General features: G+C 37.0%; 1 protein-coding gene across 5 annotated transcripts in view; it reads right to left on the minus strand.

Annotated features, from left to right (window-relative positions):
* TAF2 (TATA-box binding protein associated factor 2) overlaps positions 1–18,695 on the minus strand; it is a 118,877-nt gene that overhangs the window by 81,424 nt on the left and 18,758 nt on the right. For all 5 annotated transcript variants that reach the window (XM_063643522.1, XM_063643523.1, XM_055287119.2 and 2 more), the window contains 5 exons: positions 10,113–10,231; positions 7,716–7,857; positions 5,657–5,888; positions 1,400–1,584; positions 721–834 (listed from right to left, as the gene is read on the minus strand). In XM_063643522.1, coding sequence (XP_063499592.1) covers positions 721–834; positions 1,400–1,584; positions 5,657–5,888; positions 7,716–7,857; positions 10,113–10,231 — 792 coding nt within the window. The remainder of the gene's footprint in view (positions 1–720; positions 835–1,399; positions 1,585–5,656; positions 5,889–7,715; positions 7,858–10,112; positions 10,232–18,695) is intronic.

The following is an 18,695-nucleotide window of genomic DNA, read 5'->3' on the forward strand; positions in this document are numbered from 1 at the left end:
ACAAATCAAGAGATCTATCTTTAGTCTCTGCCCTCTCCACTCCAGAAAGCAAAAAAAGAAAACCAAGATTTCCATACTATATATAGTATAGAATGTTCACAATTATAATCTTAATTTTTCTGTTTTCTTCAAAATCATCTCAAGTTAATAAAAAAGAAAAGAAAAAGCATTTATACCTTTCTTTCAACAAACTGGTACAAAGCTGAGCACTAGTAGGCAAATCCCTAAATAATTATTAATATTGCAGAGGAGCACTATTTTACATTAAATGTTGAGTTATTTCCAATTGCTTTGAACACTGACATTAAAATTCTAACTTCAGATTTCTGTACATTTAAGTTCTTTAATTTACAGAATTCATTCGGTTCTTTAAGACACTGTTTTACCAAAATCTTACCTTATAAACTGCAGAAGTGATTATATTGATTTCATGTTCAAAAAGTTAGGATAAAACGTATAATCATTTTTCTTTAAATACATATAGAACAGTGTCTTTTAAATTAGCTAATTTAATTAACTAATAAATGTAAGTGACTATATTGATTTCATGGCCAAAAAGTTAGGATGAAACTTTTAATCATTTTTCTTTAAATACATATAGAACAGTGTCTCTTAAATTAGCTATCTGCAATTAGGGCAAAGGTCAGCTTAAATGCAGGAAAAGAAAAGAAAAATAAACTTGATTCTTTTCTCAGTAGTATCAACTTTCAGGTCACTCACCAAGACATTCTAGATATGAAACATCCAAAAAACTGCTGGGCCAAGGACTGGGCTAAACACCTTCTAGTCAAAGGTGTCTCATCTATAATCATGGCACTGTGTAAAAGATTTGTGCTGGAATTTAAAAGAGAAGAAAGCTCATTATAACCAAGAAATAAATACTTATTCAGTGAAAATAAAATAATTCCACTTTTAAAACAATGGAAGTTAGATATAAAATAGAAAAAAAATTCTCCCAGCTTTCTAGTCTTTCCAAAATTTAGCTAAAATTCATCATCTTAGTAACTTGCTTAAAGCAAAGAACACAACGTTTTCCACTGATATCAGTAAATTTCTGACAATATCAGTACATTTTTAAACAGTACTAGAAAAAAATTCATACTAGTCATAAAGTAATTCATACAATTTTTAAAGAATTTATGAAAACAAGACTAAAATAGGGGAAATACTAATATTAGTTAATTCTGGATGAAGATGAGCCTTTTGAGTTACCTCAAAATCTTTGTCTTCATGTTTTTCTACATTTAAAAAATTTTAAAACCAAATTTTCTACAAAGCCAAACACATCTAAATTGGGGAAAAAAGTTCAAAGCTCGTCTTAAAATTGACCACAAAATCAGTAATTTTTCTTCATATCATGATCTTAATTTAGGCATTTCAAATCTGAAGAGATACCAACCTAAAAATGCTCATGGAAGCATAAGCAGCCACTTCAACATAAGCCTCATCAACGAAGACAGTCTTAAAACAGGAGTATGGGTATCGACACGTAAGAATTTCTTCATAAAATTCAAAGACTTCATGAAGGTATGATGTGGTATGTTTCAGCAATGGAAGAAGTTGGGGCAAACAAAAATGAGTAACCTGAAAAGAAGAAGCAAGGAAGATCATCTAAATGAAAGTGTTAACTTTAATATTGTAAATTTCCTAAACATCTCAATTATAAATAAATGTTCTCATAAATGTATTCTTTAATAATTTCAAGATGCTGAAAGAAAATGTGAAAATAGTGATCACTTTTACTGATCACATTTATAAAATATTAATTGTACTTAAATTCATGGTGGATTATAAGTCTGTGGAATGCTCAGACCAACTAAAATATAACTCTAGTTCCAAATTCAATTAAAATTTTTTCTCATAGGTACACATAGTAAGACTTAAATTTCAAAGGCTTATTATAAACATACCTCTCATTTATAAATATTTAACCTAGTGAATAATGCACGTTATAGTACTATCTTATCAACAGTTAATGTTAATCATATTATCGGCATATAAAAATATTTACTGTAGTCCCCCTCTAATATTTTAATTACATACTGAATATTGCAGAAAAGCTTACTGGTAGTTAGGAGATTTAAAAATGCCTGCAACAGAAATAGTAACTCTGGTTTTTTTCATTAGGTTACATCTCACTTTGGTCACATAAATATCATATAGCTATCTCTTATTATGATCTGTACCAAATGAGTGCCATCAACAATGACACAGATCACTAACTAGAACAACCGTGTAAGGTTTCACGCAGGAGTGTGAAGCTGTGGTAATCTTTTTGAGTTCAACAGAAGTTTGATAGGAAACTTTTGGTACAGGAAAAGAGAACATCCCAGGGTCAAAGATGGGGAGAAAAAAGGTATGTTCAGAGAAATATAAGTAAACTATATTGAATATAACATCTATTACGGTCAAATTATAGAAGATCTTGAAAGCCATGCTAAAGAGTTCCAATTACTGCAGAATTATAAAGGCAAGGGAAGTTTTTAATTTATCATAAAAATTTTCTTCTAATAGCATTTAAAAAGAACAGATTAGAGGCTACCATAAGAGTGGAGAAAAGCATCTATGTATTATTAATAATCAGGGCCCAAAACTACATCATGATTAACACTCCCTTTGTATTAATCATATTTAATCATAATTTTGTGTATGCAAATAAAAAATACTATTCACCAAAAAAAGGACTAATTTTTAGACAAACCTACAAGACAGCAAATTTACTGATAATGCAGACAACAACTCAGGTATTTGACACAGAGAAGACTAAGTCAGGAAAAACAATTCTTGACTATCATTTGCCTTGTTCCTATTCAATAGCTCAGAGTAGAAAAAAATTCTTCTTAAATACAAAATAGGTACTAATCATTTTTTTTAAATTTTTTTGTATTATCATTTTTTATTATACTTTAAGTTCTAGAGTACATGCGTACAATGTGCAGGTTTGTTACATATGTACACATGTGCCATGTTGGTGTGCTGCACCCATTAACTTGTCATTTACATTAGGTATATCTCCTAATGCTATCCCTCCCCCATCCTCCTACCCCACGACAGGCCCTGGTGTGTGATGTTCCCCTTCCTGTGTCCAAGTGTTCTCATTGTTCACTTCCCACCTATGAGTGAGAACATGTGGTGTTTAGTTTTCTGTCCTTGCGAGTTTGCTGAGAATAATGGTTTCCAGCTTCATCCATGTCCCTACAAAGGACATGAACTCATCCTTTTTTATGGCTGCATGGTATTCCATGGTGTATATGTGCCACATTTTCTTAATCCAGCCTATCACTGATGGACATTTGGGTTGGTTCCAAGTCTCTGCTATTGTGAATAGTGCCACAATAAACATACGTGTGCATGTGTCTTTATAGCAGCATGATTTATAATCCTTTGGGTATATATCCAGTAATGGGATGGCTGGGTCAAATGGTATTTCTAGCTCTAGATCCTTGAGGAATTGCCACACTGACTTCCACAATGGTTGAACTAGTTTACAGTCCCACCAACAGTGTAAAAGTGTTCCTATTTCTCCACATCCTCTCCAGCACCTGTTGTTTCCTGACTTTTTAATGACCGCCATTCTAACTGGTGTGAGATGGTATCTCATTGTGGTTTTGATTTGCATTTCTCTGAAGGCCAGCGATGATGAGCATTTTCTCATGTGTTTTTTGGCTGCATAAATGTCTTCTTTTGAGAAGTGTCTGTTCATATCCTTTGCCCATTTTTTGATGGGGTTGTTTTTTTCTTGTAAATTTGTTTGAGTTCTTTGTAGATTCTACATATTAGCCCTTTGTCAGATGAGTAGGTTGCAAAAATTTTCTCCCATTCTGTAGGTTGCCTGTTCACTCTGATGGTAGTTTCTTTTGCTGTGCAGAAGTTCTTCAGTTTAATTAGATCCCATTTGTGAATTCTGGCTTTTGTTGCCATTGCTTTTGGTGTTTTAGACATGAAGTCCTTGCCCTTGCCTATGTCCCAAATGGTATTGCCTAGGTTTTCTTCTAGGGTTTTTATGGTTTTAGGCCTAACATTTAAGTCTTTTTTTTTTTTTTTTTTTTTTGAGACAGAGTCTTGCTCTGTCCCCCAGGCTGGAGTGCAGTGGCACAATCTCGGCTCACTGCAAGCTCCGCCTCCCGGGTTCATGCCATTCTCCTGCCTCAGCCTCTCTGAGTAGCTGGGACTACAGGCGCCCACCACCACGCCCGGCTAATTTTTTGTATTTTTTAGTAGAGACAGGGTTTCACCGTGGTCTCGATCTCCTGACCTCGTGATCCGCCCGCCTCGGCCTCCCAAAGTGCTGGGATTACAAGCGTGAGCCACCGTGCCTGGCCCTAACATTTAAGTCTTTAATCCATCTTGAATTAATTTTTGTATAAGGTGTAAGGAAGGGATCCAGTTTCAGCTTTCTACATATGGCTAGCCAGTTTTCCCAGCACTATTTATTAAATAGGGAATCCTTTCCCCATTTCTTGTTTTTGTCAGGTTTGTCAAAGATCAGATGGTTGTAGATGTGTGGTATTATTTCTGAGGGCTCTGTTCTGTTCCATTGGTCTGTATCTCTGTTTTGGTACCAGTACCATGCTGTTTTGGTTACTATAGCCTTGTAGTATAGTTTGAAGTCAGGTAGTATGTTTAAAGCTAATCATTTACCAAAGACAAAGTTCACTGCCAATCTTATCAGTGGATAAACCTTTAAAAAGAGTCATTGTTAAGACAACATAAGCAAAACCAACACAAAATATCCTGAATCTTTTCCATGAGTGATTTTACAAATCCTGTGTATTTCAGCAAGGCAAATATAAAAGGCAAACTGAGGAGCTCACCAAAAGCCTGCTGCCCTCAATTTTTATTCACATGACTAAAAGAAATGCTGTGGAGATATACGTGGTCAAATTATATGCTTAATTTCTTTTCTCTAGCTTTTTAATGGTGTCTTCTACTCATAGCAGTGGATGTTTTCTTTTCCAAATTTTGTTTTCATTGTGTTGCCCTGTATTTTAGAGAACTCCATAATATGTTCAGGTAGCCTCTCATATGAGATAAAAACTCCCAATAGCGGAGTTTAAATGTTACCCTCTTTTAGGATACTCTTCTCAACCTCAGCTTGTTTTAAGGAAAACTTTTTACAATCTTCATATTTAAAATACTTCTGCACATTTCCATGTTTTGTATAAGTGACATTTATTCACTATCACAAGAACAGCATGGGAAAGACTTGCCCCTGTGATTCAGTTACCTCCTACCAGGTCCCTCCCATACCACATGGGAGTTATGGGAGCTGCAAGATGAGATTTGGGTGGGGACACAGAGCCAAACTATATCAGTAAGTTTGGGGTTGCATTTGGAAGGCCTAAGTACGCAGTGTGGGAGTTTTGGACTTTTTAGGCATTGTACATTGTCAGAAATGTTGAGAGGAGAATGTGGTGTAACCAAATTTTTTTTACATGAGCAAATTTTCTTTATTTTATTTTTTGTATTTTTAGTAATGACAGGGTTTTACTGTGTTAGCCAGGATGGTCTCGATCTCATGACCTTGTGATCCGCCCACCTTGGCCTCCCAAAGTGCTGGGATTACAGGCATGCGCCACCATGCCTTGCCAATATCTATCTTTTTAAAAGCAGTAAAGGGCCAGGAGGAGAGTAAGAGGGGAGAGCTCTGACTTACCTCATGCATGTATGGATCTACAAGTATTTCAAATGGTCCAATGGCCAAGGAGATATTTGACGCTGCTGTAGGAATGGTAAGCATATAATGGAAAGTTTTCTTCCTCATATCATGAGTATACACTGTCTCCACCAAATCGCCATTAGAAACAGCAACCATTGCAGCATCTACTGTAAATTCTAATTTCCATGTACACAATTCAGAGTATGAATCAACACAAGGGAACCAAAATCTAGAAAAAAGATTGACAGTATAGAAAAGGTATTCAAAGAGTTCTCCACATTGTTTTCCCCACATGCGAGTTATTTTAGCATTTCTAGAAAATGAAGAAACAAAAACCTTTAGCTATTTGGCTACTGAAGCTTTTTACTGTACAACCTGAAAAAAATCTGATAAAATAAAATCTGTTTCCAAATACTATTTGGCAACATTAAGAAAATATATTATGTGGTACCATCAGTTCAAACCCTAAAAAGAGTTAAGCAATTCTTAGTTTCCAGTGTTTTAAAAAATAATTTTAACTTGTATATGCATATTAGTCAGTTTTTATGCAGCATTCATTTCTAGAAACTAAAAAAGGCTTACAGCAAAAAGTTTTATAAAGCATAATTAATATTCAGAATTTATTCCATTAAATTATAAAACTGCTTTTTTGGAGTATGTAACGCATTGTATAAATTCCAACTGAGTGCTGGTTAAGTTAGATATAAAATTTATAGTCAGCTTTCATCTGTTCAGGTAAGGTGTTATGTGACAGGGTAGGTACTTAGTATTGAGGCATAAAAGTGTGTAAGACATCATCCCTGGTTTAGAAAAGTTATTATAATAATCTGAGGAGAGGCTGGGCGCAGTGGCTGACACCTGTAATCCCAGCACTATGGGACGCTGAGGCAGGTGGATTACCTGAGGTCAGGAGTTCGAAACCAGCCTGGCCAACATGGTGAAACCCTGTCTCTACTAAAAATACAAAAATTAGCCAGGCATGTGGCATCTGCCTGTAATCCCAGCTACTCCAGAGGCTGAGGCAGGAGGATCACTTGAACCTGGAAGGTGGAGGGTGCATGAGCCAAGATTGCACCACTGTACTCCAGTCGACGCAACAGGCTATCTCTACTAAAGATATGACGAAACCTTGTCTCTACTAAAAATACAATAATTAGCCAGGTGTGGTGGCACATGCCTGTAGTCCCAGCTACTTAGGAGGATAGGCAGGAGAATCACTGGAACCCAAGAGGTGCGGGTTGCAGTGAGCCAAGATGATGCCACTGCACTCCAGCCTGGACAAAAGAGTGAGACTCTGTTTCAAAAATAAATAAATAAATAAGCAGAGTTGAGTAGCAGAATGTGGAGTGGGGAAGTAGAGTATGAAAGCAGGTGAGAGGAGGTCTCTATAATGCTTGTAATATTCTTTGTCTAGGTGTAAATTATGTGGGCTTGTTGACTTGTGAAAATTCATCGAGCTTTACATTCTGTGCAATTTTCTGTATGTTTTACTTCAATATAAAGTTTTTAAAAAAGAAGGAATCAAGTGAGATGATTATTTTAGAACAGCAGACATGAAAATGAGAGAGAAGAAGGGAGATTAAGATTGAGGAGGGGTCGGGCATGGTGGCTCATGCCTGTAATCCCAGCACTTTGGGAGGCTGAGGCGGGCGGATCACTTGAGGTCAGGAATTAAAGGCCAGTCTGGCCAACATGGTGAAACCCCACCTCTACTAAAAATATAAAAAATTAGGCAAGTGTAGTGGTGAATGCCTGTAATACCAGCTACTTGGTAGGCTGAGGCATGAGAATCACTTGAACCCAGGAGGCACAGGTTACAATGAGCAGAGATAGCACCCCAGTGCACTCCAACAAGGGTGACAGAGCAAGACTCTGTCTGAAAAAAAAAAAAAAAAAAACTTAAGAGGAATGACTAACAGAAAGTAATTTGAAAGAAGTCTAAATTTGGGAGGGAATAAAACTAGTATTTCTTGTTTTACACTAAATGTATGTCTTGCTTATACATAAAAAATGCAATTTAAAAATTAATTGAAATATTTAAGAATCTATAACCTACCTTGTAGAATTTTGATACCCACAAGAGAAAACATGAGCACCTCTCTCTGCCATACTTCCCTCTACATTGGGTACCACAAAATGAAGACCTCCTTTGGGCTGATCCAAAGAAAAATTGATGTGTATCTTCAGGACCTTTAACTCTGCAACAAATAAACACATACATACATTGATACATAAGTAAGTTACAGTGGTCTATATAATAAAGACAAAGATTTAATGCTGAACATGAAATGGAATTGAGGACTGAGATTTATATGAAAAACCACACTACTTACCCTAGTTTAGACTTTTACCATATGTCTGCCTATATTAACTCAACAGGCTGCTCCTATTGGTTTTCTACCTCCAATCAATTATAATTATTGCTTGTATTATTTTCCCAAAATACACCTTTGGTTACGCCACATTCTCCTCTCAACATTTCTGACAATGTACAATGCCTAAAAAGTCCAAAACTCCCACACTGCACACTTAGGCCTTCCAAATCCAACCCCAAACTTACTGATATAGTTTGGCTCTGTGTCCCCACCCAAATCTCATCTTGCAGCTCCCATAACTCCCATGTGGTATGGGAGGGACCCGGTAGGAGGTAATTGAATCACAGGGGCAAGTCTTTCCCATGCTGTTCTTGTGATAGTGAGTAAGTGTCACAAGATCTGATGGTTTTCAAAATGGGGGTTGCCCTGCACAAGCTCGCTCTCTCTCTTTTTGCTGGCCGCCATTGCATAAGACATGACTTGCTCCTCCTTGCCTTCTGCCAAGATTGTGAGGTCTCCCCAGCCATGTGAAACTATAAGTTCATTAAACCTCTTTTTCTTCCTAGTCTCAGGTATGTCTTTATCAGCAGCATGAAAACAGACTAATACACTTATTTTTCAAGTTCTTTCTCCTATTACATTATCCCGCAAACTTAACCCTAGGTGACTTTGGGGAGTACAAGGATGAGAGGCAGAGTAGGGAACACCACTTGAGAATTTGCATTATTATCACGTTTTTTGTTATGCTTGATTTCTTCACTATAAACTGCGTTGCTTTCATAAGATTTTAATTTCCCTCCAAGCATTACAATCATATGCACTACCTCCAAACCCTAAAAATGCAATGATGACTTCCACGTCTGTCCCCTAAATTAGGGTAAGTTCCTCCACAAACCCTACCCCATCCCCAGCACCCACAACAGAAACCAATAAACAAAACAAGAAGTCTTTTACTTCCTTATCTTGATTAATTTTTATAAGGCTAAATAAGCAAGGCAGAAGCTAATACACAATATTACAATGGCTAAAGCTTTATATAAGACACAAAGAAGGTTTAAAAAGTCTGGAGACTGAGTATCAGTAACCATGTGTTTTAGCTTTAACTTCACCAATAATTCGCTAAGTGAAGTTCGGCAGGTCACTCACTCTCATTAGACTTCAGATTACTCTTCTGTAAAAAGAAGGAATTTAACCAGATTTTTCAGGATCTTTCCTGCTACAAAATGCTGTAATTCTAAACTAATTTGATATTGTGCAGGTTCTATCTATATAATTTTTAAAAAATATTTTTCACGGCCGGGCGCAGCGGCTCACTCCTGTAATCCCGGCACTTTGGGAGGCCAAGGCGGGTGGATCACCTGAGGTCATGAGATCGAGACCAGCCTGGCCAACATGGTGAAACCCTGTCTCTACTAAAAATACAAAAATCAGCCAGGCGTGGTGGTGGGAGACTGTAATCCTAGTTACTCGGTGGCTGTGGCAGGAGAATCACTTGAACTCAGGAGGCAGAGGTTGCAGTGAGCCAAGATGACGCCATTGCACTCCACCCTGGGCGACAAGAGCGAAACTCCGTCTCAAAAAAACAAAAAAAAATTTTTTTTTTTTGCTTTAAAAAACAACAGTGAAATAAATTGCTTTTTTCACAGCCCTGAAATGATATTATCCTATTAGCCAGTGATCCTTAATAAGAAAAAGAGCTTCCAACCCATTCTGTATATTTCAACTGGTTAATTTACAATCAATTTTGACATCATTAGTGTTTTCTTTCTTTTTAAACAAGAGTCTCACTCTGTTGCACAGGTTGGAGTGCAGGGGTGTGATCTCAGCTCACTGCAATCTCCACCTCCTGGGTTCAAGCAATTCTGCCTCAGCCTCCTGAGTAGCTGGGATTACATACGCCCACCACCATGCCGGGATAATTTTTGTATTTTTAGTAGAGATGGGGTTTTGCCATGTTGGCCAGGCTGGTCTTGAACTCCTGATCTTAGGTGATCCACCCGCCTCAGCCTCCCAAAGTGCTGGGATTACAAGCATGAGGCACCGTGCCTGGCCAGCATCATTAGTTTTCATGTAAAATTCTCTAGTCTCTGAATCTAACATGATTTTAGTGTACAGTCAATATACTCTTGGTGCTTTACCATCAACGTGTTTCCATAGCTCTGATGGAACCTTAATGCAAAGTTCTCCATTTCCTGCATCAGGGTCCACAGCACTAACCGCAGCTGCATAAGCATTGGAAAAATAATTGAGGTTTCTCCTGGGGAAAAAAAAGAGCCAACTTTTAATAATAAGACATATATCTTCCCAAGCATTTTCTTTTTCTTTCTTTTTTTTTCTTTTTTTTTTTTTTTTTTTTAGATGAAGTCTCACTCTGTTGCCCAGGCCAGAGTTCAGTGGCACCATCTCAACTCACTGCAACCTCCACCTCCAGGTTCAAGCATTCTCATCCCTCAGGCTCCAGAGTAGCTAGGATTACAGGCACCCACCACCACAACCGGCTAATTTTTGTATTTTTTGTAGAGATGGTGTTTTCACCATTTGGTCAGGCTGGTCTCGAACTCCTAACCTCTAGTGATCCATTCACCTTGGCCTCCCAAAGTGCTGGGATTACAGGCATGAGCTACCACGCCTGGCCTCTGAGCATTTTCTTAAATATCATTTGATACCAATTATTTGTAAGCATTTTATCTTCTTATATAATTTCTAAAAACACTCTTTAGCCAAGTAATGGTTTGTTCTACTCACCATGTTAAAACTATTAATCTATGAATACAACAGAATATATATTCTACTCACCAAGTTACATGACTATTATGACTATCACATTCTTCATTAATTTTGGAATGCCAAAGCCAATACTTTTTTGATACAAATATAAAGAATACGTGAAGCATTGAATAAATAATTATTCCCTATCAATGTGGCAAAAAATTGAATGGATTCAACAAGCTTTATAATTTGACAAAAATTAACATGTCTAAAACAAATCAGGATGGGACTCACTTCCTCAAAATGTAATAGCACCTACCTCCACCCATTAGTGCATCACAATGTAAGCTTAATGAAGCAGAGAATTTTCAGCAGGCTCACTGTTACATTCACTATGTCAGGAGAGACTACTACATAAATATTTGTTCCACAGTTATCTGACCTTATTTCCCATTTGATGAAAACAATACGACAAAGTCTTATGGAAATGTGAAATGTTGTTCCCAACTGGTTTTTAAATCGTACTCCATAAAAGCAACTTATATGTGTACATATACACATATTACATTTCCTGGCTGAAATTAGTTTAAAACGAAAGAAATAAAAGACAGGAAAAAGACATGGAATGGGAAGGGCAAGAATACAAGATGAAATACATAAACACCATGAGCCACATCCTCATTGTACACCTTTATGTCTGCCATCCTGCCATTAGGTGTAGCCACAAGGTGAAATTAGTGACGTTCCCATAGCTTAATAATTTTTTCATCTAGTTAAAAGACAAGTTTTAGCTGGACATGGTGGCTCATGCCTGTGATCCCAGCACTTTGGGAGTCCGAGGTGGTGGATCACCTGAGAACAGGAGTTCAAGTGCAGCCTGGTCAATATGGCGAAACCCTCTCTACTAAAAATACAAAAATTAGCCAGGCGTGGTGGTGCATGCCTGTAATCCCAGCTACTCGGGAGGCTGAGGCACGAGAATCGCTTGAGCCTGGGAGGCAGAGGTTGCAGTGAGCTGAGGTTGCACCACTGCACTCCAACCTGGGCAACAGAGTGAGACTTTTTCTCAAAAAAATTAAAAAATAAAAATAAAAAGACAAGTTCCACATACTCTACAGAATAATTAAAGGAAAAATAAAATGAGAAAAGCCATTAAAGAAACATTAAGGCTATAGACTCTTAACTTGACAGAGGCCATTCCCTCTCTATCTTCATCAATCTCTCTACCAATTAGGAAGGATATAATATAACTATGGCTTTAACAACTATTCAAGGTAACAACTACAAAGCACAGAGTTCTGGAAGTGAAAAGACTTCTCAATATACATTTCTTTCTGTTAAATAAACATTGTTGACAATGACAATGAACACTGACATTCCAAAAATGTTCAGAGCATCTTCACCAGTAGATCCCATCTCAAGAAACCACTTTCTTTGCTCATTCGTAAGAAGCAACTCCTCCATCCATTAAAGTTGTTATCATGAGATTGCAGCAATTCAGTCTTACCTTTAGGCTCCACTTCTAATTCTAGTTTCATTGCTATTTCTACCACAACTGCAGTTACTTCCTTCTCTAAACCCCTCAAAGTCATCCATGAGGTTTGGAATCAACTTCTTCCAAACTCTTGCTCATGTTGATGTTTTGACCTCCTCCCTAAATCATGAATGTCCTTAATGGCATCCAGAATGGTGAATCCTTTTCAGGGTTTCAACTGACTTTGTCCAGATCCCTCAGAGGAATCACTATCTATGGCAGCTATCACCTTATGAAATGCATTTCTTAAATAATAAGACTTGAAAGTAGAAATTACTCCTTAATCCATAGGCTGCAGAATAGATGTTACGTTAGCACACATAAAAACAGTATTAATCTAGTACATCTCCATCAGAGCTCTTGGGTAACCAGGTGTCTTGTCAATAAGCAGTACCATATTGAAAGGACTCTTCTTCTGACCAGTAATCTCAACAGTGGGCTTAAAATATTCAATTCAGTAAGCCATACTGTGAACACCTGTTGTTATCCAGGCTTTGTTGCTTCATTTATAGAGAACAGGAAGAATAGATTTAGCATAATTGTTAAGGGCCGTAGGATTTTTTGGAATGGTAAATGAGCACTGGCTTTAACTTAAGAGTTCCCAGCTGCATTAGCCCCTAATAAAAGAGTCAGCCTGTCCTTTGAAGCCAGGCACTGACTTCTTTTTAGCTGGGAAAGTTCCTGATGGCATCTTCTTCTAGTAGAAGGCTGTTTCATCTACACTGAAAATCTGTTGCTTAGTGTAGCAACCTTCATCAAAAACCTTAGCTAAATCTTCTGGATAACTTGCTGCAGCTTCTACATTAGCACTTGTTGCTTCACCTTGCACTTTCATGTTACGGACAAAGTTTCTTTTCTTAAACCTCATGAACCAGCCTCTCCTAGCTTCAGAATGTTCTTCTGCAGCTTCCTCACCTCTCAGCATTCACAGAACTGAAGAGAGTTAGGGCCTTGCTCTGGATTAGGCTTGGCCTGAAGGGATGGTGTGGCTGGTTTGATCTTCTATCCAGATCTTTAAAACCTTCTCCGCATCAGCAATAAGGCTGTTTCATTTTCTTATCATTTGTGTATTCACTGGAGCAGTACTTTTAATTTCCTTCAAGAACTTTTCCTTTGCAGTCGCAACTTAGCTAACTGGGGCCAAGAGGTCTAGCTTTTGGCCTTCCTCCCTAAGCTTAACCATTTCTATAGCTTTTGGTTTACAGTGAAAGATACGAGACTCTTCCTTTCACTTGCATGCTCAGAGGCCATTGTAGGGTTATTAATTGACCTAATTTCAATATTGTGTGTCTCAGCAAATAGGGAGGCCCGAGGAGGGGGACAGAGACAGGGAACAGCTGGTCCACGGAGTAGTCAGAACACACACAATGTTTATCATTTAAGTTTGCCATCTTATATGGATGCCATCTGTGGCGTCCCAAAAACAATTACAACTGTAATACCAAAGATCTCTGATCACAGATTACCTTAACAGATATAATAATGAAAAAGTTTGAAATACTGCAAGAATTACAAAAATGTGACAGAGACATGAAATGAGCACGTGTTGTTGGGAAAATGGCATATGTAAGGTTATCACAAATCTTCAATTTGTAAAAAAAACAGTATCTGTAAGGCACAATAGAGCAAAGCACAATAAAGGAGGTATGCTTGTTTTTTTAAATTATCATACAATAAAAAAACCTTTTTTGGGGGTCTACAGTTGTATAAATTTTAACATATGTACAGATTCAGTTCACCACCAAAATCAGGATATAGAACAGTTCTATAAACCCCAAAAAGTCCCTTATGCTATCCTTTGTGTCAAATAAATGGAATCACATAGAATCCTACCCTTTGAGACTGGCTTGTGTCACTAGGTTTTTGAAATTCACCCAAGTTGTTACATATATTAATAATTTGATCCTTTTGCCATTGAGTGGTATTATATTGTATAGACTGTACCAGTTTGTTGATCCATTGACCAGCTGAAGGGCATTTAGGTTATTTTCAGCTTTGGAAGTGTGAAACAAAACTGTTACGAACATTTGTGTACAGGTTTTTGTGTGAATATAAGCTTCATCTCTGTAGTACAAATATCTAACAATGGGACTACTGAGTCATATGGTAAACACATTTAACTTTCTAAAAATCTACAAAACTGTTTCAGAAGAAACATTGTACCATTCTGCATTGCCATCAGCAAGATCTGAAAGTGCCAGTTGCTCCAAATCCTTGTCAGCACTTACTTAATACACCATCTAATTTTAAGGACTATTTTATCTATAGAGTGTAATTTATTTTCAATAAAATTTCAAAAACATAAAATTTGATGATTGCAAAACTTGTATTCCACCCTGTTATCAGGGAAATGCAAAAATAAAATAACTATTGTACAAAAAGAAAGCCAGATTTAAACATTACATATTAGAGTTATTTGTTTTTTTATGGGAAATTATTTTCATTTAATCTCATTTCCTGAGAAAAGGTGAAGTGGTCCAAATAACATGAGTGAGTCATTATAAATGGAATCAACTGGGAAGCCAGTCTCAAATAATCTGATGGTTTAGATTTCAATACACAAATCAAATGTTTTCTTTCATAATAACTTCATAGAAGTCAAAAATTACAGTGTAAAATTATAATGTGTTTCCAATTTTCAGAATAATAATGACTACAAAATATTTAATATGTCCTTGCCCTATAACCTCTACCATCTCCATCTCTCAATCCTCCTTATGGAAATGCAACTTAAAGAGAAGAAATGCAATAGAGAGATATTGAAAAATTAGTAAATTAAGGGAATAGATATAATTTTCTCTAAGAATTTTAAATATCCATATTAAATTAATATAATCTGATAATCATTTATCAAATAAAGAACATTTGCCTCTTAAAACTATAGGTGCAGATTTTATAAAACTTCAGTTTCAATTATTTGTAAACTTTCCCTCTATTTAAAAAATTTTTTATAGAAGTAAACTTTTATGGAGGTAAATCAGAAAGCTACACACACCCTAGTAAACAGCTCGATAAATTTTCACAAACTGAAAAATTAAAGTAATAAGCCAAAACCACAATGAATAAGGATGACTCTAAAAATAACCAAAACAAAATTTAACCTGGAACCATGACATAAGGCTGCTGAGTGAAAAATCTACCTTACCAGGTTTTCCTATGAAAAAGCCTAGGGGTTTCACTGCTTACAAGCTCAAATTTGATCTAACTACAAATGCAACTTTTTTTTTTTTTTTTTTTAATTTAGAGAGTTTACGTGAGCCAAAGTGACGACAGCTGCTCAGAAGACTCACCCAAGTAACCTTGGATATGGCCTCCATTTAAACTTTGTTGCATGCAAGTTTTTAAAGACAAAAAAGAGGGACAGGAAGTGGGTTGACACAACACTGTCTGTCAGGGATTCTCATTGGTTTAAAGAAATAGCATTGATTAGTGATTGGCTATATATTTTTAAGCTATAGCTTAAAATACTATATTATAACTCTGTGGGTTATAGTATGCTATGTGACATTGTTAGGTTAACTAACTACCTGGGCGATAACAAGCAGTTTGGGAGCCAAATGTGATTGCCACCTCATTTTTTTTTTTTTCATTTCAATAGCTTTTTGTGTACAAGTGGTTTTTGGTTACATAGATGAATTTTACAACAGGAATGTTTGAGATTTTAGTGTACCTGTTGCCCAAGTAGTGTACACTGTACCCAATATCATTTTTTAAATCTCGCCCTCCTCCCTGCTTCTGAGTCTTCAATATCAACTTCTATCACTCTGTATGTCTTCATATACCCATAGCTTAGTCTCAAATAATCTGATGGTTTAGATTTCAACATACAAACAAAAAATGAGAACATATGGTATTTGGCTTTCCATTTCCGAGTTACTTCACTCAGAATACTGGCCTCCAGTTCCAGCCACGTTGCTACAAAACACATTTCATTATTTTTTTATGGCTGAGTAGTATTCCATGGGGTGTGTGTGTGTGTGTGTATGTATATATGTGGTGTATGTGTGTGTGTATATACACATGTATATACACACACACACACACGTACACATACCACATTTCCTTTATCCACTCATCAGTTAATGTGGACTTAGGCTGGTTCCATATCTTTGCAATTGTGAATGGTGCTACAATAAACATAGACATGTAGATGTCTTTTTTGACATAGGGACTTATTTTCCTTTGAAGAGATAGCCAGTAGTAAGAACGCTAGATCAAATGGTAGATCTACTTGAACACTCCATACTGTTTTCCACACAGGTTGTACTAATTTACTTCCCACCAACAGTGTATAAGCATTCCCTTTTTACCATATCCATGCCAACATCTGGTTTTTTTTTGTTTTTGTTTTTACTGTTTCATAATGGCCATTCTGGCTGGGATAAGGTGTATGTCATTGTGGTTTTAATTTGCATTTCCCTGATCATTAGTGATGTTAAGAATTGCTTTATATGTGTTGGCTATTTGTATATCTTCTTTTAACAAATGACTATGTTGCTTTAATGTGTTTTATCTGATATAAAAGAAAAGCTACTCCTGCTATCTGATATAAAAGAATAGCTACCCCTTTACCGTGAGTCTACAAGAATCCTTATGGGTGTTAGGTGATTCTCTTGAGGACAGTGGATATTTGGTTTGTGATTTTTAATCCTAAAACAACTTTTAAAAGGCGAATGAGTTTCAAGCTACTAGAAATACTGTATCTAGATAAAGTACAAAATGGATCCACTGGAATGTATACACTGATTAGTCCAAATAGGAAGAACCATATCTAGAGTTCTGGGATTACCACATTTAAGAAAACACAGTATCAAATCTGAGATTATCCAGAGAAGGACAAAGAGGATGGAAATAAATTGAGAAAGAGTTTCTAACATGAGGAATGGTCGAGAATAACCTCAATAATTCTGTAGCCTGAAGAAGAGAAAACTTAGGGGAAAGGTATTTATTTAATTAGGATTAAGCTTGTGACTATTAAGGCAAAACAAACTGTAGCTCAATGTAATAAAGAACTTTCCAGCATTTAGAAATAATGAAAGGGGTGCGTTAAAATATAATGAGGACCAGGCATGGTGGCTCACGCCTGTAATTGCAGCACTTTAGGAGACCAAGGCAGAAGGACCACTTGAGGCCAGGAGTTCAAAACCAGTTTAGGCAACATAGTGAGCATCCGGTAAAAAATAAAAAATAAATTAATTAACCAACATGGTGGCATGCACATATTGTCCCAGCTACTCGAGAAGCTAAGGTAGATGATGGCTTGAGTGCAGGAGTTCAAGGCTGCAGTAAGCTATGATCGCACCACTGCATTCCAGCCTGGGTGACAGAGCAAGGCTCTGTCTTTAAAAATATAAAAATAAAAAAATTAAGAAAAACAAATTATGAGCCCTGCCGAACTGGAAGTATTCAAGTAGAAGATGAAATAGTAAGGCTTCATGTTGAAGTTTAAACTAAATAAACTCTAATGTCCCTCCAACTCTAAGATAACTTAATTCTAATACTAATAAACCAACTGGCAATGCAGCATTGTAGCTGAGTTAAACTATTGCTATTACTTAACCATAATCAATAAGGAAATCACCAATTTCTATTATGTGACATTAATGAAACAATTTTAAACTCCACGTAGAAGTCTGCATTAAAATACAGAATCTACAAAATCTTTAAAAAAAAAAACACAGCAATTTAAAAAAATCATTATAACTGGATAACTACTTCATTTATGTACTAAAATAGATAATTTCATTTCCGCTGCCCCTCCTTGGTGGAAATTAAACTCATTTTTGACACTGAGAAAAGTTGGGACATTTCAAGTAAAATAAAAAAGGGCTTCTTGGCTGGATGTGGTGGCTCATGCCTGTAATCCCAGCACTTTGGGAGGCTGAGGCAGGCGGATCACGAGGTCAGGAGTTCGAGACCAGCCTGGCCAATGTGGTGAACCGCTGTCTCTACCAAAAATACAAAAAAAAAAAAAAAAAAAAATTAGCCAGGTGTGGTGGCGCACGCCTGTAGTCCCACCTACTAGGGAAGCTGAGACAGGAAAATCGCTTGAACCTGGGAGGTGGAGGTTGCAGTGAGCCGAGATCGTGTCACTGCACTCCAGCCTGGGTGACAGAGCAAGACTCTTGTCTTAAAAAAAAAAAAAAAAGTGGGGCGGGGGTGGCTTCTCAAAGTGGCAAAGCCTCGCCAGGTGCGGTGGCTCACGCCTGTAATCCCAGAAGTTTGGGAGTCCGAGGCAGGCAGATCACAAGGTCGTAAGTTCGAGATCAACCTGACCAATATGGTGAAACCCTGTCTCTACTAAAAATACAAAAATTAGCCAGGTGTAGTGGCCTGTGCCTGTAATCCCAGCTACTTGGGAGGGTGAGGCAGGAGGATCGCTTGATCCTGGGAGGAGGAGGTTGCAGTGATCAGAGATTGCACCATTGCACTCCAGCCTGGACGACAGAGCGGGACTTGGTCTTTTTTTTTTTTGAGA

Source organism: Symphalangus syndactylus, chromosome 7 (assembly GCF_028878055.3).
Source record: "Symphalangus syndactylus isolate Jambi chromosome 7, NHGRI_mSymSyn1-v2.1_pri, whole genome shotgun sequence".
NCBI classification, from domain to species: Eukaryota; Metazoa; Chordata; class Mammalia; order Primates; family Hylobatidae; genus Symphalangus; species Symphalangus syndactylus.